Source organism: Chelonia mydas, chromosome 17 (genome assembly GCF_015237465.2).
Source record: "Chelonia mydas isolate rCheMyd1 chromosome 17, rCheMyd1.pri.v2, whole genome shotgun sequence".
Taxonomy (NCBI): Eukaryota; Metazoa; Chordata; order Testudines; family Cheloniidae; genus Chelonia; species Chelonia mydas.
Genome location: NC_051257.2, coordinates 11,138,324 through 11,162,739, shown reverse-complemented (window position 1 = coordinate 11,162,739; position 24,416 = coordinate 11,138,324). Strand labels below are relative to the sequence as shown.

At 41.2% G+C, this 24,416-nt stretch overlaps 1 protein-coding gene across 2 annotated transcripts in view; it reads right to left on the bottom strand.

Annotated features, from left to right (window-relative positions):
• Nucleotides 1–553: 553 nt before the first annotated feature.
• Nucleotides 554–24,416, bottom strand: part of WSCD1 (WSC domain containing 1) — a 57,784-nt gene continuing 33,921 nt past the window's right edge. For both annotated transcript variants that reach the window (XM_007054184.4, XM_043531238.1), the window contains 5 exons: nucleotides 22,265–22,386; nucleotides 10,504–10,681; nucleotides 6,710–6,874; nucleotides 4,438–4,638; nucleotides 554–2,773 (listed from right to left, as the gene is read on the bottom strand). In XM_007054184.4, the coding sequence (XP_007054246.1) occupies nucleotides 2,421–2,773; nucleotides 4,438–4,638; nucleotides 6,710–6,874; nucleotides 10,504–10,681; nucleotides 22,265–22,386 (1,019 nt within the window). In that variant the 3' untranslated portion in view covers nucleotides 554–2,420. The remainder of the gene's footprint in view (nucleotides 2,774–4,437; nucleotides 4,639–6,709; nucleotides 6,875–10,503; nucleotides 10,682–22,264; nucleotides 22,387–24,416) is intronic.

Below are 24,416 nucleotides of genomic sequence, written 5' to 3'. Positions count from 1 at the left end.
CTCCATGTGCCTTAAACTGGATTTGCAGCAGGATAGTTCCATTGATTTCATTTATGATTTACTACTCATGTAAGTGAGAAGAGAATTAGACTTATTGGGCTTCACTGTAAACTCTCTCACTTTGGTGTACATAACAAACAGCTTCCCTGAGATTAATGGAAGTTACACTGGTGTCAACTGCAGAAATAGAGTGGAAAAGCAGGCACACAGTGGGCAGTTTTCTCCATTTCATACCAGAATATCTCTCCTCACTCAAGCAAAAAAGTCTCCATCCATTTTTGGTTCCAGCTGAGATGGGACTACTGTGTAGTTAGTTTCATGATAATGAGCAATTCTTCAGAGGAAGGAAGAAAGAAACAAGACAATTGCATGCAGAGCACAAACGAGGAAAACTTATAAAAGATACAGACCAGACTGTGCTTGATTTACTATATTTTCAAAGCATCAATGGTACATACTCAAAGGAGGGCCAGCTCCCTTCATATAAACTGTTTTATTTTTTTTTATTAAAACTAATTTTCCATTGGGGTTCGGGGGAATTTTTTAAAGTTAACATGAACAAATACACTGTAGAGTAATACAACCTTCCAGGCCTAGCCCCAAAGCATGTAGGGTGATAAAATGTCTCTGAGCTTCATGTGTGACTCCTGCTGACACCGAGGGTGGCTCTTAGCTGAATGCACAAAGCTAATTGGTGTCATGTTGCTGCATGTGTTCAAGAATTAAATGTAATACACTGAAGGGAAGCATAATGGAATTAACCCCCTCACCCCCAATCCCAGCCTGGAAAATCATCCACCTTTCAAGGTACAACAACCATAGTTACATACTGGACCTACGTTGTCTCAAAGGAAAAGTTACTTCATTGCTAACTCTAAATACAGCCCTTAAGAGGTTGGGAGTAAAGCTGGAGATGGCTCTTGAGGACAACAGTGAGCAGCTTAGTCTTTACCTAGAGAGCTTAGACGTCTGGAAGGGGTGAATCTACCCAGGTGGGACTTTTTTTGTCTGTTAAGAGGCCAACAAGCATGCTGTGTGACAGAACGCTGCATGGTCCTCTTCACTCACCATGTCTACTAGCTGCACTGCTCACCCATAGAGCTTCTGTTCTCCCATGGCTGCCAGTGCCACCTTCCCCATCCTCCAACTCATTAGTTTTAATCACTTGACTGTGGCCACTATCCTCGCAATAGAAAAGCACTTTCTTGACTCTTCAGTACTATACACAGCTAAGCTGTCATTTGGGCCCAAATGGCACACCAGGCCCAGTGACAAGACCCACTGTAGAGACCATAAACTTAAAGACAAAGGGTTCCCACTCAGGTATTGAGTGTCACTCGTAACAGAAATGAAATGCTTTGTTCTTCTCTTGATCTCATCAACCCGCCCTCAACCCAGCAAGGATATAATATACAATGGGGCCTTTACCAAGCCTGAGGTATGCCTCTGAATTTGGGGCTGGTTTGAGCGGGATGATATCATGGAGCTTTTTGCCCATCCCTTTATACTGAATCATCATTTTCTCCTGTTGGAAATTCCTTCTTTCCCCTGCTCAGGCCCCTTCTGCATGGGGCTATATATCCTACCACCAAGGGAGACCCACCACTCTCCTTGATTCCAGCCCAAAGAGCTGGAGGCAAGCTGGAGACAGGATGCACCTCCCTCCTGGAGATTATATTAATATCTCCTCTGGCACATGTTTTGAGTCCACATTATGATGAAAACCCAAGGTCAGTCTTGAATCAGATCTACCATGCAACAATGCAGTTTCTGACAAGTCAGTGGACCAGTCCAAGCTTAGGTTTTTAAGGTGAGCCTTAGACAAGGTTTATCTGACCATTCATATCTCTGTGGAAGTGTTCACTGCAGGTATGTTTCTATTTCTCCCTTGCACACGAACAAAAGTCTAATGAGAGGATGTATGGGATGAGTGAGAATTTAGGAGATGGGAGGGGAAAATTTTTAAAAAGAAAGCAACTAACTTACTTAAAAGCTTGGATGAAAATATTTATCACCTTTGAGGGTTTTCCATACATATGTATGATGAATTTCCAAATCAAGCACTGCAAAATCTCAAGTTATTCTTGACAGGTATTGCTAGTAGGCAGTAAGGATGAGAAGAAGGAATCCTTTTCCAGAATTAGCAGTGCACAACTGTTAAATTTGTAGCCGTTTATATAGGGAAGGACACACATAGGCAGACACTAATAGCTTTTTCCTTGGTTTATAACCCAATTTCCGTCCTTCATTGTTTGCCTTTTGAAGCACTTAATGCCCCTGAAGAACATCCAAGAGTGGAGAGAATTTGCATTCCTCAGCAGACTCCAAGAATATCTTTGCTTTTGCTGGTATAAAGCTCTGATCTCGTATTTATTTATTTTTATTTTATTTTAAAAACACAGCTAACTGCAACTGGGATATCATCTTGGAACATACTCTCTTGGCAGCCCTGTCAGGTTTCTTCTTTTCAGCGCTTCATCCACTGTTAGGATGTAGCTGTTGATAAGATCTTTCATTTCCTGGGTGAACGGCTCAAAATCCTTCTGCCTAGCACCTGATCGCTTGAAATTCCCATCTCTGTTGTTTTCGACACAGAGCAGTCGGTCCTCTGTCACCGTCATGTTTAGGAATTCCACCATTTCTTTCAGCTTGGGGATGAGATTCTGTTTTAAGTCTTCATAGTGAATAACAAAAAGATGTTTTCCATATTTTAACCAGTCTAAGACGTGAGAGGCCCACCATGAGGCGTAGCTGTTGACAAAGTCTGGCCATTCTATACATTGGGGAAAGAGATGGGAAGGGGGGGAAATATTAGATTTTATCCACACTGTGTTAATAATTTCCCAAACATTCTCCTGGGGCAGCAATAGAATGGGGCAAAATCTGATCTTGCTGAATGGGGCAGCAAAAGTATAAATTGAAGCAGTATTTGTCCTGTTTGTCAGGGACGGCTGACTTCTTTTTGCCTAAGGTTGACCTACAGCTGGTGAGATGATGATTTTTTTTTTCAAATTTTTGAAATTTCATTTACATTTTAAACATTTTAGTGGAAAATGTTCTCTGTTTTTAAAATGAGCTCTAGTTTCAACCCCCCACTAACTCTGTGTGTTTGGTCTGAATATGAAAGTTGCTGAGTTTGCATGTTGCTTAGAAAACTTATTGAAAAATAGAAGCAGAGAAAGGGGTGTGTGTGTGGGGAGGAAATCTATAACATTTTCAAAAATGAGGGAACAATTACGATGATCTAATCTGACCTGTATAACACAGGCCATAGGACTTCACTGAGCTAATTCCTGCTTGAACTAGAAAGCCTTTGCCTAATTCTTCACAAGTAGTACACTGGTATATTGAAACCTGCAGCACATTTATTTACTAGGAGCGATTTATTTTATTTATTTTATTTTATTCCTAATATTCCTATTTATTCCTATTTTATTTTATTCCTAATTTATTTATTAGGAGCGATTCTAATAGAGAGGGCACTGGACAGGAAGTCACGAGATCTGGGTTCTAATCCCAGCTCTACCACTAATGTGCCTGATCTTAGGTAACTCTTTCACCCAGTGCCTCCACTCCACTCCTATCGTTTGTGGTGTTTGTGAGATTGTAAACGCATGGTCCTTGGTTGAGCGGGATAAGGGGGAACCAGGGTTTCAGGATAGAAACATACAATGTTGGAGAACCTCCATCAGGGATTGTGCAGTTTGCCCATCCCTTATTCTAATGCTCAGGATATACAAAAGGAGAAGCCCATGCTGAATTCTTTAGCATGGTAAAGTATGAATGCAGCAATGCATTCAGTGGGGAATTTAAAGTTGTCATTTGCTTTGCTAGTTGAAAGTATCAAAAGGAAAATGAAGCGTGGTGGCTGCATTTTTAAAACATGTCCAGGGGCTCTGAGTAATGGTCAACAAGTCTTATTATTACTAATCTGTACTACAGTAATGCCTGTAAAATGCATACAAATGTACCCCAACAAATCCTGTTCCATCATATCCTTGATCTTAAACTAATCTTTTTAATATATCTCACCTATTAGATACTGCGGGGGCAAATCCTCACCACAGCACACAGCCTGGTTAAATGGGTTGTGTGCAGGATTTCTCTGCAAAGAGAAATTCTCTCTGCCAGGCTGCTTATCCTTTGTGCTGTGCTAGTCCTGGGGCTGTGCTCTCTTTCTGTGACAGATGATATGGTTTAAGACTCTAACCACCTCCAAAATTCAGATCTGAGGTTTCTGGGGGCCTCCCTCTGCCCTAGGACCTGATGGAAAGTTCACTAATCTCAGTGGCAAAACTCCCATGGACTTTAATGAGCTTTTGATCAGGCCCTCAGTGCATTGCCCTACCAGCAACACCCATAGCACCCCACTTTCAAGCCTTATTGTTTGAAGGCCATTTTAGACACCCATTGGTTAGCAATGGCTTGGCATGTTACCTTTACTCTTCCAGTTCCTATCTGTTGCATATCCCAGGTGGCCAGCACACTTCCTGTTGAATTCTGCCATTAGAGATTTGTATGGGTTCCTGATCAACAAGATGGCGGAGTCAAACATTTCAATCTCTCTCTTGCCACTTTCATGTGTTTTTACACAGATAGTCCTCCTGCTTCTCCAGTGGTCTTTTTCTCCTTTAAAACCTGTTTTAAAATGTGAGGGTTTCATTGTTTTAAAAAAATTCAGGTTTCATGTTATAAACAAGATCCTCTAATGGTGTAAAATTCTAACAACTACAAGAAACAACGTAACTTAGTGGATAGAGCTCTGGATCGGGAGTCAGAAGGTCTGGAATTCAATTCCTGATTCTATCAATGACCAGCTATGTGACTATTAATTCTTAATTTTCCTTGGCCAGTAAGCTCTTTGGTGCAGGGACCACCTTTCCCCCTGCCCCAGGTTTGTACAGCTCCTAGCACAATAGGGTCCTGGTCTATGACTGGGACTCCCAGGTACTACCACAATATTAATAATTGTAAATAAATGCGACTTGGGTGGCCAAGGAATTAGTGGAAGCAATCTCGGAATGGTTAGCAATTATCTTCAAGAACTCATGGAGAATAGGTAGGTCCCAGAGGACTGGAGAATGGCAAACACAGAACCGATCTGTAAAAATGGGAACAAAGGGGACCCAGGGAATTATAGACCACTCAGCCTAACTTTGATAACTGGAAAGATACTGCAACAAATTATTAAACAATTTATAAGCACCTAGAAGATCATAGGGTTGTAAGGGATAGTCAGGATGGATTTGTCAAGAACAAATCATGCCAAACCAACCTAATTTCCTCCTTTGAAAGGATTACTGGCCTAGTGGATGTGGGGAAGTAAGAGCCATCATATATCTTGATTTTTTAGTAAGGCTTTTGGACAGTCCCACATGATGCTCTCATAAGTAAAGTAGGGAAATGTGGTCTAGATAAAATTACTATAAGACCGATGCAAAACTGCTTGAAAGACTGTACTTGAAGAGTAGTTGTCAGTTATTCATATCTGGTGGGGTCCTGCAAGGGTCAGTCTTGGGTCCTGGCTAGTGAGGCCTCAGCAGGAGTGCTGTGTCCAATTCTGGGTGCCACACTTTAGGAAGGATGTGGACAAACTGGGGAGAGTCCAGAGAAGAGCAACAGAAATGATAAAAGGTTTTACAAAACCTGACCTACAAGGAAACGTTAAAAAAAACCTGGGCATGTTAAACCATTTAGAAAAGAAGACTGAAAGGGGACCTGATAATAGCCTTCAGAGATGTTAGGGGCTGTTGTAAAGAAAAGAGTGATCAATTGTTCTCCATGTCCACTGAAGGTAGGACAAGAAGTAATGGGCTTAATCTGCAGCAAGGGAGGTTTAGGTTAGCTATTAGGAAAAGCTTTCTAACTATATGGGTAGTTTAAGCTGTGGAATAGGCTTCCAAGGGAGGTTGTGGAATCCCCATCACTGGAAGATTTTAAGAATAGGTTGGATGAACACCTGTAAGGGATGTTCTAGGTATACTTGGTTCTGCCTCAGTGCAGGAGCCTGGCCTTGATGACCTCTTGAGGACCTTTCCAGCCCTATATTTCTATCATTCTATTATTTTCTTTAGTGATTTTTGGGTGCCCAACTTGAGACACCTTAAAGATGATTTTCAGAAGGCAGCTGCTCAGCACTTTAAAAAATTTAGGGCCCTTTAATTTGTCTTTTGCTGGGCCCATAGCCACTAGTCAGTTTGGAAAATCGTGGCCCAACTTCTTTAGGTACCTTTGAAAATCTTAGCCCAAGAATCCAGCTCATTTGTTGCTGAAAATTTTTTTATGGGCCAGTTCTGACAATGGGGCAAGGGGAGAAGGAGAGAGAGAGACAGTGTGTGTGAGAGAGAGAGAGAGAGAGAGAGAGAGAGAGGGGCGCGCGCGCACACACACACACACACACACACAGAGGGATGATGATAATAATAGATGCTCAAGTTTGCATAGTTTACCCAATGTGACCCCACAAATCAGAGCAAGTTTTTACTCTTGAAAATGTATGTGAATCGGTTTATGTGTACTATTCAACCAGTCTCTGTACACTGTACAATACATATGAAAGGCTGGTACTCTCAAATTCCAAACGTGTTTAATTTTTAACACAGGTGTTTGTAATAAATACATCTATCAATATTATAATCAAATGTCAAGACAAGTAAACGTGCATGTTTAAAGCTGATTTCAGGTTTTCACGTGTCTCCGACAACAATACCTTTGTTGTACAGGGTTCCGTCAAAGTAATAGCTTCCAGTGTAGTATCCAGTGGCGTGTTCTATTAAATGACGAGCCCAGGTATTCCCGGCCCCAGGAAAACTAGACAAAGCAACAAATACTTTGGATTTGGTAGTGAGGAATATCCTATCTGTGCATCGGGTGTCTGTAAGTACAGAAGATATTTCATTGTAAGCATGGTGCCTTCTTATTAATTTTACTGACAGCTACTGATTACAAGGTTTATTGCTTTCATTTTTCTATGTATACCATAGGATATCAGTTTGAGTCCAGTTGTGATTCAGATACTTCTCAAAATTAATTCAGCCTGAACAGGCCAAAGAGTTTATCTTTACAGGAGGCTTTCAAGAGACTGACGTCATGTTAAGCAATGCTTTATTATTAGACCTGCAGGAAATTATTGTACCTACCTGCAGGTTCTAATAAAAGCCCCTGGATGCATGTTTTTGTTAACTGCTATTTGCCTGGCAGGCTGGCTGTTCACTGCCCGCCTGAATGTGCCATTAGATGTGTGAATCAAGTGTCTCATTGTAATAGGAGGGGTTTCCTATAAGTTAGAGTTCAGTTCAACCTCTTAGCCTGGGATTTTCAAAAGCAAAGCAATATTCCATGCTTTGAAGGCCTTTCATAGTTGCAAAAGCAGTGCTAAAATATTGCGAACAAGACAGATTGCATGTGCTGTGTTTTAAAAATATAATTGCCATTCAGGACAGCCACAGTCATTCTTTTTGTACCTGTGTAAATGTCATCTTGGTGACAATTGCTGACTATGGTGTCTGTTTACAGAATAATGTACAGAGAGAAAAGGTGTAGGTACATTTTGAGGGAGGGGAGGGAATCAGGACCACTGCTGGCAAAGAAGCATCACTAAAAAATATAGCACCACAGGTAGAAGATGTAGCTCTTTCCATTTACAGAAGCAGGTTCAGCATTACAGAATGATGCATCCTTGGCACTTAATCCTCCAACAGTCATGTGTCATGCAGCATCAGTGCATACTTGCCTATCTGCAGTATATGGGCCAGAGCCTCAGCTGGTGTAGCTCAGCGTAGCTCCATACGAAAATGGAACTATCCCAATTTATACCAGCTGAAGATCTGGCCTTATGTATGTAACTGTATCTCCCATACCTTTTGCTATCTCCTAGGGGAACATCTGAGTGCTTTGCAAAGGAAATAGCCATAAATTAATGCAAATGATAAAGGTGGGATGGAGGCAGATTGCTCACCCACTATGGAACAACACTAGGCAAGATTGTGTCTTTGTCTGTATAGGGCTCTTTATAGGGCAGGGAAGTGATGCACCATTCCTAACTCAAGGCAGTCTCTTAAAACCCACATTCTACCTGTAAACACGTATGTAAAGAATGTTCCTGTTGCATCTGAAAATTAGTCAATTGGCCATAATCAGCTTGGGGTGGGGGGGAGGAAGGGCAGGGATTAAGCTTCAGACTTCAGTTCACATCCTTCCTGAGAAGCTTGTGCTGAAATGGAAATCAAAAGAAATTAGGCTTCCTGGCACTTCAAAAAGGCTGGGTGTAACCTGTCTCACAAGCATGTTCTGTCAGATCTGCTGCAAACAGGGCCCTGGCAGCCTCAAAATTCAATCCACAGAACAAGGGATGCTGTGGAAGGTAAAGTCAGCTGTCTAGGGTGAGCGTTTCTCACTCAGAAGAAAGGATCAAACCCTGACTATGTATATGTTCACATGAAATGGATTCAACTTTAAAACAGAGAGTGGTGGCCGATGAACTATTTTCTCTCGTTATATTTTAGAATCTGTTTGGACGTCTTACATTGTGGAACTGAAGGGTTTCACAATCATTACACAACTTTAGTGGCATTGTCTACGGATATGCGGCCGTGTGCCTTCGTGGATGCCACACCACAGTGACTTTGGGAGGTCGGGGTTCTCTTCCCGTCTCCACCTTGGGAAAGTCACTTTGCCTCTCCATGCCCATTTCCTCATCTGTAAAGCAGGGATAACGATGCTGGCCTCCTCTGTAAAGGACTTTGAGAGCTACTGGTGAAAAGTGCGACATGAGAGCTTGGCATTATATCCGTATACTTATTAATGCCTGCCTAACCTCAGAACAGGGAATGAGCATAACCCATGAAGGGGCTATGTGTGGTCATCTCTAATGAATAGAAAGAAGAAATGCTGCGCATTGCTCCTTATCCCATCGCAGGCAGTGCCATCCATTTAAAAGTTGCCGTGGACGAATGCCTGCACGTGATCCAGCATGGAGGGTGCCCCAATATCCCTCCCTAGGGTGATTTTTAAAATCAAAGCATGTTCTGAAGTATTCAGCGTTCATATTTGGAACCCTGATCCTGCTCTGGCTGAAGTCAATGGGAAAATTCCTAGCCTGAACTGCTGGATTCAAAATAACTTGAACTTCCAAACATCTTGAAATGTGCGCAATTAAATCTCTGGATTTTCAAATTAGTTCAGAGGGCTGCAGTCCAATAGGGGTGTGAACCAATAAATGCTCAGAAGTGGGCCTTACCTACTCTACTTTGTCTGATACGTGTTGGTGAAAATGGGCTATGAGCAGAAGTTTAGGCCTCTATCCAGCAGGGCTCTTAGAGATATGCTCAGCTTCATGCCTATGAATAGTACTATGGAGATCAGTGAAACTACTCATGCGCTTAAGTATCCAGTTATCTTTAAGTGATTTGCTGGATTGAAGCCTTATTGTCAATGTTACCAACCTACGTCTAGATGCTTATGAGCATTTAGAGGAAGATGTCTCAAGTAAATTAGAAATGCTGGTAGCACTGGTTTTAATGCAGCTATAATTGCAATATGTATGAGCCAGAGAGAGCATGGTTTGTGGTTAAAGCACAGAACTAGAAGTCTAGGTTCTACTTTGGACTGTCACATAGCTATTGTGTGGCTCTGGGCAAGGGGTGGGGGTGGCGGTGGCTGAGTTCAGTGTGTAGGTGATGAGTGGTGTTGCTGGTCTGTGAGATACAGGATGTCACACTGGATGATCCAGTGGTCCCTTCTGGCCTTAGTCATAGTGTTTAAGTGCAGGCTAAGCTCTGTTCCTTAATTTCCCCACCTGTAAGATAATTACTTACACCCACAGGGGCTTTGTAAGGCTTCATTCATTGTAAAAATCCTTGAAATTCTCCTTTGAAAGGAGGTTTATTGAAGTTCAACACGAAATCAGTGTAGTTTTAGTTTAGGGTGAAGGAAAAGTTCTAATTTGTTTAGTTAAAGTTGTTTGAAAAATCAAAAGCCCATGAAACTGTCCAGGAATTTTAAGGCCGGGGATTTCCAAAAGCCGCTACTTGATTATGTTGTATCCATAACATGTTGTTTAGCTTGCATGGCTATTTTACTCTTGTAAACATCACATAAAACAGTGTTAATGTTGTGTTAATTTCTATATTACACATATGGATAGTGTGTATATAAAACACATATGTTAATGCTACCTAACACATATGTTTATATACACATACACAGCAAAGAATCCTACAGCACTTTGGAACCACTTTACCACTGAAATGCTGCCATGTCTGGGCTCGAAAATGATCCATTTTTCAATAGTGCCTGACAAAATCACATATCAGTTTGGTAAAGGAAGTGTACCATATACAACTGAAACTGCATGGGGAATTTAGGTATAGGCAGACTGCAATGATTCAAATCAGCATGTGGCCTGGACATTAGAGCTAACACTTCTATGGCTAGATGTTCACCTGGTGTCAACAGGCATAGCTTCATTGACTTCCGGGGCTCTTGCTGAGTTGCAGCATTTACCTTGTACTGGAGTCTGATAGACATGATAGTAATTCTCTTCTCTTGGCACCTCAGCCATACTACTGACGTTCTGCAGTCTGCTGCAGAACAACCTGTCCACGCTGTCGTGAAGAGTGAAATGCATTGTGGGATAGCCACAGTAGCATTCTGGCCGTCCGATGATTGCCAAGGGAAATTCCTATCCAAGAAAGAAAACAGATCAGAACGCAAATGCCATGGCATCAACAATCCTAAGAGGACACTCCTAATATAAAAGCAAAAACTATATCTTCAAAGGGTAAACGGTCAGGATCAAAGCGATATTTGTTTTCACTAAAAATCTCATACCTATGTCACTATTAGACCTGTTGTCCATTTCTCAGGACAAGTTTTTGAATCTTTTTCTGATGGTTTTGCTGAGAACTTGGAGATTCAAAACACGTTCCATCTCTACTACTAATTTATGGAATTTAAGGACAGAAGAAACCTCTATAGGCGTCCACTCTAACTTTCTGTGGAACACGGGCCATAGAATTCTATCTGGTAATTCCTACAGTGGAGGATGATGATGTTCTTTACTATAAAAGTCAACATTACTAATCCCAATAATTTGTTGCTGAACTAAAGCATAACTTTTTAGAAAGATATTCATCCACCATTTAAAGACTCCAAAGGCCAGCTCCTCAGCTGGTGTAAATCAACATAGCCACATCAACATCAGCACCATTATTCTGGTTTTCAGCAGCTGAGGATATAGCCCAGACTAAGTACAAAATTGAATAACCATTGAGGTCAATTGCCAGGATAGAGCCCGCGGAGAAGAAAACTGTCCTTGGACTTCAAGAATTCTGTTTTCAGGAAAGGGATCAAGGGGGAAAGCAGGGATTTAGATTAATTAAATGCTAAATACATTTACAAAAACGATGGAAGACCATGAAGAACTGAATATCTCCTAGTCTGACTCATTCACATGTCTGAGTGCCCAAACAGTGTTTATTTTGTATAGCTTTCAGAGGGAATCTCCCAAGCTGATGAATCATGAGCAGAAAACAGTCATTTAAAAACAAAGGCAATCAGTTTTTCACTAAACTCTGTTAAAAATATAGTAGGAAGAAATGTTTACACCATTGTAGACAAAGAGACTGAAGTAACAGCACGCATGGGCCTCAGTCAGGGTTTCCAGAGCCCGTGGGAGATCTGTGGGACCATATTCACAGTTATATGCAGTCATTGTTAAAGAGGCAGAATGGGCACCTTTGCCACACGCTTCCCTTGTGTCTTGGGCTACATCTACACTTAAAAAACTACCGTGGCACAGCTGCGCTGCCGTAGCACTTGAGTGTAGACACTATGGTGAAGGGAGGGGTTCTCCCATTGCTGTCCATGATCCACCTCCCCGACAGGCAGTAGCTAGATTGATGGAAGAGTTCTTCCATTGATCTAGCACTGTCTACACTGGGGCTTAGGTCAGCTTAGCCATGCCTTTCAGGGGTGTGGATTTTACACACCCCGGAGAGACGTAGCTAGGCCAATGTACCTTTTCAGTGTAGACCAGCCCTGGAAATAAATACTTCATACTGCAATTTTACTTTATGGCTCTCTTAAAGTATATCTACTGGATTGGGGTGCCGAAGGCAAGATGGGCAGGGGAACGTCTTGTCTGAGAATCCCAGGGCTTAGATGTGAGTTAGGCATTGAGCTGCTTGGTAATGTCAGGACGCAGGTGACTGCGCATGGCCAGCTGTTGAAATTTAGGCACCTAGACTTTAATGTTGGAAACCTAAACACCTAAGGTGGGATTCACAAGAGGGACTGCGTCTAACATTTAGGCACTACAGGCATTCGCCAAACTCCCGCTCAACTGCTGTCTAACCCTGTGGGCATCTAAACTCTGCAGGCACCCCTAAATCATTTTGAAAAATGGGGCTGTGACTCCTAGGTCACTTGGGAATTTTTGAAAATATGACACTACATTGACCATGTGGGTCAATACCTACCCATGCTGCTATCAAAGTGTGACTGGGGATATATAAAATTAAACAAAACACATCCAGATACTAGGAACCAGATTTTAAAGAAGCTCAGACTAGATTTTTTTTTTAAGTGCACCTGCAATTGAGGGCAGATTTTCAGAAGAGCTCAGCTCCTATTTAGGAACCAAAATAAGGGTCACATTTTCAAAAGTTCTCAGTGCCCCAGAGCACCGGGGGTGATATTTATGGGCAAAATTTTCACGAGTTCAGCTCTTTGAGAATCTGGCCATTTATTTATATGCTTACATGGGAGCTGAGCTCGCTTGAAAACCTAATCCCAGTTGTGGGTGCTGAGCCCCTAAAAATCTGACCCTGAGATCTGTTAAAAATCCCTGATGTCTTTTCTCTTCCATATGACAGCACATCTTGGGTTGGATTCAATGTTAAATCAGGCCCATAGACTTCACTGGGGTTACTAAAACAAGGCAGATTACTTCACTGCACAGAGCTAGTGTAACACAGTGATGTATATTTTACATGCTTTAAGTACACAGTTGGGAAGGGTTATAACAACATAATTTAGTTTTGGAAGTGTGAATGGAGCAGAAGGATTGGGAGAGCTTGAAAAACCATAAGTTTATGAACATGTTCTCCCCATTTAAACAACATCCCCATTTTTCATCCTTTTAAAAATATTCTTTTGGACTCTTGTTTATAAAATAACTCCTTGGTCTTGAGACTGGATATTTTTCCCCCTTAAAAACTTTTCTATTGGCATGCACATTTGGGACAGAAATGCTAGGAATTTTTATAGAGAGGGACTGCAGTGTAGGAATTGGTGCACAGTGTTTGAGGGTGGAGACCGAGGGGTTCTAATCCTGACTCCATCACTGGTGACGCTATCTGGAGGTAACACAACATGCATGAAATTCTATGGTCTGCTTTATACAGGAGGTCAGATTAGATGTTCATAATGGTCTCTTCTAGCTTTACAATCTATAAATACATGAACATCTACTGTGCTCCTGTCTGTAAAATGGGTCCAATACTTGCCTTATTGGGGACTATTATTAATTAGCAAGTGCAATACAATTTGAGATCTTCAGATCACAGGCACTATGCAAGGACAAAGCTTTGTATTGTTGCAAGGTTGCACATGGGAATTGGCAACTTTCTGGTTTTGCATATTTATTTAATTTTAGACATGAAAATGGGAGGCGGCGGGAGGGGAGACTGCATAGTGTTTATAAATAAACACAAGCTCAGGAAACTAAATAATTAAGTGCCACTCTTTTGTGTGCTTAGCACTTTTGAAAATATGGCCCTTATTTAGGTATCTAAAAAGGAGCGGAACTCTTCTGGAAACCTGTCTCAAGGTTGCTTCTGGGCACGAGGGTTAACACCTGCCATATGGATGCTAATACAGCCTGTTGGATTATAGCTGTGAATATCTCTCACTGTTACAAGGATGGAAATCCTTTAGTTCCTGGAATGAGGAGTTATGCCAATGCTTGCCTAAGAATTAAACTGATGTGTTGTTCTTTAACATCTGCAATGTTAAGAAGAAGCTCCAATCATAAAGTCCCTCTGCAAAGTGCTTCTGTTCCTGAAAAGGCGCTCACAGCCTTTTGAACAAATGGATTTAAATAGGCCAGGTGTGCTCAGTCATGTGACTATAAAGGCTGATTTTGTTCCCTTTGTCAAAAGCCACATTTTCATCAGGGGGGGAAAAGGAGCAATTACAGTTGGCTGATTTTTTTTTTCCCCATGAAAACATAATTTTGAAGAAAAATGGCTTTTAAGTGAAAAGCCAATATTTTCATGGGAAAATTGCGTTTTTGATGCCATTTTTCCAGTTTTTAAATGAAAAAAACTGAAACCCAAAACTTTAGATTCCCCTTGCCCCCAAAAATATGGAACATATAAACCAAAAACAGTTTTCCAAAACATGTTCAGTTTTTGGCTTCAGTTTTTCACCAAAAAACTAGAAAGAATTTGTAGGAAATGTCAATGAAAATGAGAGCATTTTTCCCTATGGAACTTTCCAGCTAAAAACTGGAATTTTTAAACCAATTCTAATGGCAATGCATTAAATTGTCAGCATAGCAATCCCTCTCGGGGAATGGGGAGAATAGGTGAAATGCTACAAAGCTTAGCCAGCAGGCAGAGCAGAAAGGGAAAGCAGTATGGCTTCTTACTGCATCATGTAATGGTGAGGTCAAGGAGCAAGGGCAGTAGGACCAGGACTAGTGCTAGGTTTTCAGATCTGAAGAAGCAGCCAGCTCCTCTTTCCCAAAGTAAATACTATCCAAAGGATTCTGGAAGAGATGGAGAATCTGGTGGGCCAGATTCTCCTTTGGCACTGATGTAAATCAGGAGTAAAACGCTGACCTCAATGAATTTACACTGGTATAAAGCCGGTGCATTAGACTCACTATATGTGTATCATATGCATCTAAACACATGTTGAAGTCAATGGCATTAAAACTGGAGCTTAAAGTTAAACACGTGCTTAAATTCTCTTCTTAATAAGGATGTGATCACTTACGTGGTTAAAGTGAAGTATGTGCTGAAGTGCATTGCTGAACACGGGCATATAGAATCAAAATGGCTGAATCTGAGTTTTCCCCTTTTTACCGTAGAAGAGTGACATTGTGGAACTTTTAAAGACAGGGTCCCAATAAATGTTTGCATGAAGTGTGGGTGTATTTGCATGTGCAGGCAGCAGGGAAGCTAAATGTAGACGACCAAGCATTTATTAGAAGTTCAAAGGGTTGCTCAAGCACACAGGGGGTTGAATTCCACTGAATCTATCTGAATGGCTTGCTAAGCTGCCACTATCTTTACACTTTTAGCAAATGACTTTTAAAAATCATCTTGATTCTCATCTATGGAAGCGTGAGACAAAACTCCTGAGTGGCTTATCTCTTGCTCTTCCCCAGTGCTTAGCCTCTGATAAGGAGTCAAATACAATGTGTGCCCTATTTGTACCCAAACTACCAACATTTGCTTACTGAGTGAGAGATGAGATTGTGAAAAAGTATTTGCAGATTCAGTCCAAGGGCATAATGGTCCCATTTCTGTTTGCAAACAGAGCTGCAGCTTTTCAGCATAGGTAAAATCATAAATTTCCTCTCCTAATTTGGTTTAGAATAAAATTTCATCATTTTCTTAGCAAGATGGCACCTATGGAAAGCTTGCAAAAGTGTAAGCAAAGCTAAGCAAATGGGCCTGATTCACCATCCTCTGTCCCCTTTGCAGTTGTTTCCACCAACAACAAAGCGAGTATGAAATGCTGCCACTCTGATTTGGTGTGTAAGGTACAGCGTGGTGGTGAACTAGGCTCAGTGTTTCAAACTAGTGCAAGACACGAAAAGCCCCGTTCTCCTCTTGCTTACATAAGCATCATGCGGGTCAGACTCCACTGACTTCAGGAGCTGTTTCTTGTTGCTCTTTCTATATCTGTATCTCAGTGACTTTCCCAGGGTTCTCTGCTGTCAGTGGAGCTTTGGCCTCAGCAAACAAGGGATAGAACTTGGAACGAATCCTACATCCTGTGGCTAAATGTACCTGGTACCTCCACTAGATGTGTCTAGTGAATGGGCCAAATTCTACCAGTATGCTGTGCGTAAACATGCATCAGAGAATTTGTATCCAGTAAGGGGGATGGAGCGGGGGGGGGATGGGGGGGTGGGTTTGTGTTGAAACCCTAGATCCTCAGGGAGAAATCTTTCTAAAGGCTTCCAAGCAAAGGAGCTATCTGGAGCAGTGCCAGGGGTTCACTGAATAATGATCTCTCTTTATGCACATACTCAACTTGACCCAGATACAGCACCAACATATAAGCCTCCATGCCTATTATTTGTGCTCCTAACAGGAATAGTCTGTGCTGTGTGAGCATAGGTGCTACCCTTGGGGGAAAGGATGGACGTGCCCCTCATCTTTTTATTATCATGGGGATATCTTCCAATGCAGCTGTTGAGTTAATGCATTCTCACTCCTGGTAGCCCCACTCTGTGATTGCATCACTATGTGTGAGGATGGGGTAACCAGTGCTTTCCCACTGGCTGGAATACAGATGCTCATGCATTCTAACATCAGTTTTGAAGTTAATACAAATGCCCATTTTGGGTGTAGAATTTGGTTCTCTGTGAAGGTTCTTCCCAAGAAAACCACAAACAGGGTTTTACTCTCTCACCCCTACTTCATACTGTGAGCTGGCGTGTCAGCCCCAATGAGGCCTGTAAACAAATGGAAAAAAACTGTCAAGCCAATCAATTACCACATTTCAGGAAACGCTCCCCCAACAACATTAAATGTCAGCTGCCTTGCTTAGCCTGAAAACATGGCTTGGTCGCCAATTTCAGCATGCACAGTGCATTTTTCACTAAAGTTTCTTGCACATTTGCCAGACCCAAAGAGAACCCAAGATAATAAGAGTTCCTTCCCCATTCCTTCAATGCCATTGACTTTAATATGTTGGCAATTTTTAAATCAAAGGAAGATCTCCCCTTCAACTGCTTGAACTGTTTTGTTTCATCAAGTATATTAAACTGTCAAATCTCTGTACATTTTCAAAATGACTGGAGAATTTCAGATAATAATGTTACTTTATTTACAACATTAAGGTTTCAGCAACATGACTTGATTCTGAAAATGCAGAGCAATTTTCAATCCTGGAGGGAATTTCTAAGAGCTTATTTCCATAAAAATTAATATATAATCTTCCTTTTTGGCTTCAACATGTGTCGGGGAAGGGAAAAAAACAGGGAGCTGGCTTCATCAGTGAACAATTTTCAGCAAATGTACTGTACTCGTTGAGAGCCCAGCAACCGTTCTGGGAAACACACCAGGAGTCCAAGCATGAGTGCAAAGGGCTGCAACTCTTTATGTTCAGCCTCCTGATTATTCAGATTTTGTGCATATCTTATGCAGAAAGTGGAATGATTGCAAAATAATGTATTCAGCCATGACTTCCCTTTACTGTTTAATCAACAACTATAATCCATCCCCATTCTGTCAATCTCACCTTCATAGTGACACAGCCCCTGATCTGGCAAAGGATTTAAGCACGTGCCTAAACTTAAACATGTGAACAGTCCCACTGAAGTTCAAAGGGCCCAATTCTCTGCTGCTTTACTCCAGTGCTATGGCAGTGTAGATCCACTGAAGACAGTGGGCCTACCCACATGCTTAAAGTTAGGCATGCGCTTAAGTACTCTGCTGGATCCAGCCTTATTGCACCCACAATTCTACTGAAACAAATGGGACTTCTTGGGGCTCATGGGGTGAAATCCTGGCTTCACTGATATCACTGGGAGTTTTGCCATTGAATTCAGTGGAGCCAGGATTTCACCTGTGTAGAGTAAGTTACTACCTGACATGCCCCAAAATGGCAGAATCTAGCAGCTTATGTTAAGTTCCTACTTGTGTAAACATTTGCAGGATCAGGGCCTGCAAGCCCTCACTGCTCATATGAGTCGCTTACTTGCACCAGAGTCCCATTAATATCAATGCCCAGGCACTTTAAAATTGGTTTTCTAGTTAACACAAAGACATAATATAAGGCTGCAAACAGCTCTAATTATTTTTGTTTGCCTTCCTTACAGCATTTTCTTCACCACTTACATAAATGCATCCTAACCCTAGCCTCTCAAACTCTTTTTTATTATAAACCCATTCAATTAATGAATTACTGAGAGATCAAAAGCATATATAATTAGTTCAACTCTGATCACAGCTAAATCTTTGATGCAGCTTTCCTTGAGACGGGGACACAGTTGCGACTACCCAAAAAGCACAGAGAGGCACAAAAATGTGCAAAGACAGACAGTGCCCATCACTGAAAAATGTAATCCCTCAAGTGCAGCTGCTGATTTGAGATTTGTTTGAAAATAAGCCTGTTCATTTTGCAACAAAGTCAAACATCATTTAGCAACTTTCTATCAACTGGCCTGTTCTAAGAGTGAAAAGGAAAATACCTTGAAATTAGCTGTCCCCCTGAAATAAAAATCTCTGCTTATTTTACATTGCAAGGTCTTTGGGCAGGGAAAAATTCTTATGCGCTATACAAACATATAACACAATGGGGCTGTGATACTGAATGGGTTCTCATGGAATACAAATAAAGCTAATGGAGCTATGATGATTTACACAGATGAAAATCTGGCCCAGTTCCTATTATCTTACTGAGTTAAGACAAGTTCCAATTCCCAGTGAAGTCAACAGAAAGCCTCCCATATTCTTCAGTGAGAGCTGGGTCTGGTCCCTAAGGACCTTATCTTAACTAAGTACTCATGAATTAGCTTTTCTGAAAACCAATCCCCTTTAAGGTGTCCCAAAAACAGAAGCATCCAAAATCACCAGTCATTTGTGAAAATGTAGGCATCAGTGTTTGAGTGCATTTTATGATGATAACTTTTCTTCTCCAGGGTTTTCCGTACAATCATCTCAGAAATTGACAAGCAATAATTACACCTCATAAGTGGATTAGGTAAACCCCATTAAACCTGTGTGGACATTTTTATTCCAAATTAAAGTCGTCTTAATTCGGTTTAGTTTAATTCACTTCTAAACTGAATTAAGGCCACTTTAATTCAGAATAAGAGTGTCCAGACAGAGATTTAATGTGGTTTAATTAATTCATTTAAAATTCACACTTTTAGGTAGTTCAGATTGATTTCCCTGCATGTCCTTGTGTAAAAAAGAGCAAAGCTGGGAACAGAACCCAGGAGTCCTTCAATTCAGTGCTCTGCTCTACCCCTTATTCCCACATACTCCTTATATCAGTATTACATATGCGCGCACACGTACTATGGTAATTAATTAACACAGAACAACGCTTCAGTGGCATTTTCTCGAAACACATTGAACTGAGGAGGTGGCATAAAGGATATGTTGACTGGAAAAAGACTTCCCACTCCCCATCATGGGATAAAAGCTGCTAAAATTACTCTACCTAGTGATTATGAAGATTTGTTTTTCATGCCTTAATAGTTTTAATCACTTTGTGTTACTAGAAGACAAATTAATTGAATGTTTGGTTTACTCCATGTCATCTGAGGGTGGCTTTAGGCTAAATCTGATCACAAAATGAATCTTCCTCTGCACAAAGATACAACCCAACTTTGGGGTGTGGGGGGAGGACCTCCTTTCAATAGAAAGTGCCTGGTCCAAATGCTCCACTCCATTACACCAGTTCATCTTTACTCAAGTCAATGGAGTGAGTTATGCAGATGTAAACCGAGCCGATTGAGGATGTATGCCAAGGCCAAGACCGTAACAGTGCTCAAAAAAGAACTAGATAGGTTCATGGAGGATAGGTCCTTCAATGGCTATTAGCGAGGATGGGCAGGGATGGTGTCCCAAGCCTCTGTTTGCCAGAAGCTGGGAATGAGTGACAGGGGATGGATCACTTGATGATTACCTGTTCTGTTCATTCCCGCTGGGGCACTTGGCACTGGGCTACATGTACCCTTGGTCTAACACAGTAGGGCCATTCTTATGTTCTTATGCCCTTTGTCAGTCTACAGGCCAATAAATAAGTAGCAGAACTTTTATTAGCCACTGTCTGGTCATTTGCACCAGTGTAAAGTGTGTGTAAGATGTTACCAAGTCAGAATTCTCCACTCAGGGTTTATTTAAACACACAAGTGGAACCACTTTAACTATGCCATTATAGGGGCAGTACAATCCCGTGGGGGTATGTTTACATTGCAATTGATGTGTGTCTGCAACCTGTATAGGCAGACCTGAGCCAGCTTTGATCTAGGTACCTTTGGTAATAATAGCAGTGAAGCTGTGGCAGGATAGGATAGTCCCTCAAGTGCATACCCAGTCAGGATCCTGGCCCTGCCTGTACAGCCCATGCTGCCGTGCAGGAGTAGTCAATAGGCAGACTGGGGGCTAAATCTGGACCGCCAGATGCTTTTGAATGGACCACAAAATCTTATTTACTTATTATCACTATTGTTATTTAATTATTATCACTATTGTTGTTATTTTTGTGTTGTTTTCTATGGAGTCTGGACCTTAACTATACTTTGACCAAAAAATTGGGACACTGAAAAAAAAAAAATTGATAACATCTGTGTGGCTTCACTGCAGTTGTAACAAGTGACGTAGATCAAAGCTGGCGTGTCTACACATGCTGCATTCACACCTCCTAATTGCAGTATGGACACAATTATATCAGCATAAAGGTGCTTCTGTCAGTATAGCTTTAGACTCATATGAAAAGGAGAATGAGCTACTGGTATAAGGAACCTTTGTGCTGGTATAACTGAATCCACACTTGCGGTTGTACCAATATAGTTATTTCAGTAAAAAAAACTGGCACCCCTAACCTGTTATACTCAAACAAAACTGGGTGTAGACTAGGCCTCAGTTACAACAGTAGTAGAACCTAATTCTCATTTAAACTAAGACTGCTCCACACCACTCTGGCAGTGTAAAGGGCTTTTACAGTGAATGTAAATGCACTGCACTTCCTTTTATGCTGCCAGAGCTATGCAAAGTGTCTTTAGTGTAAATGAGAATCAGGCTCATAGTCACTTTATCAATTACTCTGGCTTCTTTACACCACTGTGGCAGTACAAAGGGGCCTTCAAGTGGGGATAAACATAATCTACATCCACTTTAAAGCCCCAAGTGTAAATGAGGATCAGATCCTTTGTAGTCACCTTGGACAACTGTAAAAATGGTCACACAAGACACAAAAGAGTGGAGAATCATTCCCAGACTCAAAGTGGAACTTAAATTCCTCCCATTCAGGTAAACTTTAAGTAACACCACTGTAGCTAATGAAGGTACCTCTCGGTAAAGCTGGTGCGAAAGGGAAATAAGGTCAAAGCAATGATGATCAGATTGTCGTCCAAATTATTTTGGACACTTTGGACCCACTCCCTTACACCTGTGCACAGTTGGTGTAAAATGCTACCAGATAATATTTCTCCCCCATTCATACTACTAGTTGTTGTTGTTGTTTATTATTTAAAGGTGTGTAGATGGCAACACAGAAGCCGAAATCCTCAGCTGGTATAAATTTATAGCAGTGGAGGATCTGGCCCTCAAGGCTTGATACTGATCACCCATACACTACTGTTATACTGTTAGGTTTCAGAGTAGCAGCTGTGTTAGTCTGTATTCGCAAAAAGAAAAGGAGTACTTGTTAGTCTCTAAGGTGCCACAAGTACTCCTTTTCTTTTTTGTTATACTGCTGTAATTCCAGTGAGTTCTGCAGTGTGACAGGTGACTGACAGTAGTATAACTGAGATCAGAATCAGGCCCAAAAGGTACAAAGCAGCGTAGAGGGACGTAATTCTTCCATTCAGTATGCACATTGAACACACAAGGTGCTGAACTTGAATCTCTAAGGGAAGAATTTGTCCTATTTAGCATCAATTTCAGGTCTGTACTTGTTAGTAATGTGACATACAATATTGACTTTCTGCTGGCCCATTGGAGGGTCACTTAGGATTGGTTTCCGTGTACATCATCTTTAGTGGCAGAATTCTGATTTCTCCTCCCCCACATAAGCAATAATAATTAGACTGGATATGCCACTGTGCGCTTCCTTTGAAGAAATCTGTCCTTTGGAAACTAATTTTTGAATCCACAGCTCCAAAGGCACTAAGCGTCTCTATTTACTTCATAAATTAACTCACAATCACACACACACACTCTCTCTCTCTCTCTCTCTCTCTCTCACACACACACACACACACACACACACACACACACACACTTTCTCTCTCTCTCTCTCTCACTCACACACACACAAAGAAAAGTGAAATGAGAACTGTTCTTACTTTCTTGGAGCAAAATTCAGAGCACATCTCCACCGTCAAATTGGACTGTATCAAAGAGGCTGGAAAGGTGACTGTTAAATTTTCTGGAGCTTTAAAACATCCTCGATAGATAACATTCCTCCCTGCAGGGACATGAAATAGGTTTCTCTTGAGAAAACAGCATCCATAGTAGCCTGTCACTATCACAAAGGACAATATTCATTTTGAATCTTTAAAAAAAAATTCTCCATATATATGGTTTTTCAGAGTACTTTAGAAATAAGAGAAATAGAGAGACACTAGGAAAATGTGTTGCAAGTCCTGCTGTACTGAAAGGAACACATCCCTTTAGCCCTATACTAACTATTGAAAGTAGGGCTGCAGAGAAGAATTTAAATTAAATTCTGCTGGTGGAGGGCATTGCTATTGTTTGCAAGCCCCAGTTTTCTTTTGAAGACATTTTTCCCCTGAAAGGCTTAAAAGCCCTGATAAAAATCTACAAAGCTTCCCATGATCTGCACCAGAAAAGAAATGGAATTTAAATGAGTTCAGAAGCTCCTTTAGGGACCCACCTTTCTGCACATCTGTTCAGTTATGAAGACGTCCCCCCTTCCCATGCACTTGCATTCGTTTCAGATCAGATGAGCTCACTGCAGCCTTCAAAATCTAAACTCAGCTTTTACAAGTCATTCAGGGAGAATGCATGCTCTTTGCTGAAGTCCTGAGGATCAGATTCTGATCTCCATTGCACCAGTGTAAATGCTCAGTAACTAAAGAGGTCAGTAAAGTTACTCCAGATTTACAGCTGAGTAACTGAGATCAGAATCTGGCCCTGAGTCTTTCTAGTACTTAGAGTGTAGTGTTCCATCCCACTTACCATACAGGGACAAATGTCCCTTTGCAAAGTTGGCCTGGAAATATACTAGCCTAGTCATGCAATTGGCTTTCCTACTCTTTGAGAAGGTGAATGATGATGATACAGAAAGTAATGATATTTTACTAACCCAGTCACATAACAACAGTACCTACTTTTTACGTCACTTTTAACCCTAGATCTCAAAGCACTTTACAAAGGAGGCAAATATCATTCTTCCCATTTTACTGATGGGAAAACTGAGGCACAGAAAAGTGAAGCAACTTGCCCAAGCTCACTCAGCAAGCCAGTGACAGACCTGCGAATAGAACTCGGGTCTGCTGAGTCCTTGTCCAGTGCTCTATCAACTAGGCAATAGTGCATCTACCAAAAAAGCAAAAACAAAAATCATGGTAAATGGGCAAATATAGTTAATATTGGACTGAACTAATAGGAGATGTAGTTTGGGGCCTTGAAGAGATTACATGCATATGACTGTCTGGCAACATGGCCTAGATTTCAATTTTACAGTGAATGCATCTGATGAAGTGAGCTGTAGCTCACGAAAACTTATGCTCAAATAAATTTGTTAGTCTCTAAGGTGCCACGAGTCCTCCTTTTCTTTTTGCGAATACAGACTAACACGGCTGCTACTCTGAAACCAGTTACACCAATGTGAATTCAGAGTAAATCCACAGGTTTCCATGGAATTGCTCCTCAGTGACAAAGGAGTATATGCAAATAGAATCTGGACCCTAAAATTTTACATTTCTCAGTGGGAGGAAGAAATCAGAGATGTAATCACTGAGATGCGATTTTTAAGGTGATGTGTTTGTTTCCCAGTAGGGATCTGAAGAAGCCACACTGCTGGTATCATTTCACTCTCATAAAATCTTTTGTGCATAAAATCATAGATTTTTAAGGCCAGAAGGGAACATTCAACCATGTAATCTGACCTCCTGTATAGCACAGGCCAAAGAATTTCACCCAGTTACCCTGTATTGAGCCCAATAACTTGTCGGACTAAAGCATCTCTTCCATAAGCATTCAGTCTTGATTTGAATCTATCACTTCAGGCGATAATCACTCTAACTGTTTAAAATGTGTTCCTTATTTCCAATGTGAATTTGTCTGGCTTTAACTTCCAGCCTTTTGTTCTTGATATGTCTTTCTCCATTAGATTAAACAGCCCTTTAGTACCCAGTATTATCTCACCAGGAGCTTATTTCTCCTTGGTAGCTTTACACCATAATCAAGTCACCTCTTGATCTTCTTTTTGATAAGCTAAACTGTTGTGTTGGCATCTCAACAGCTTGATGA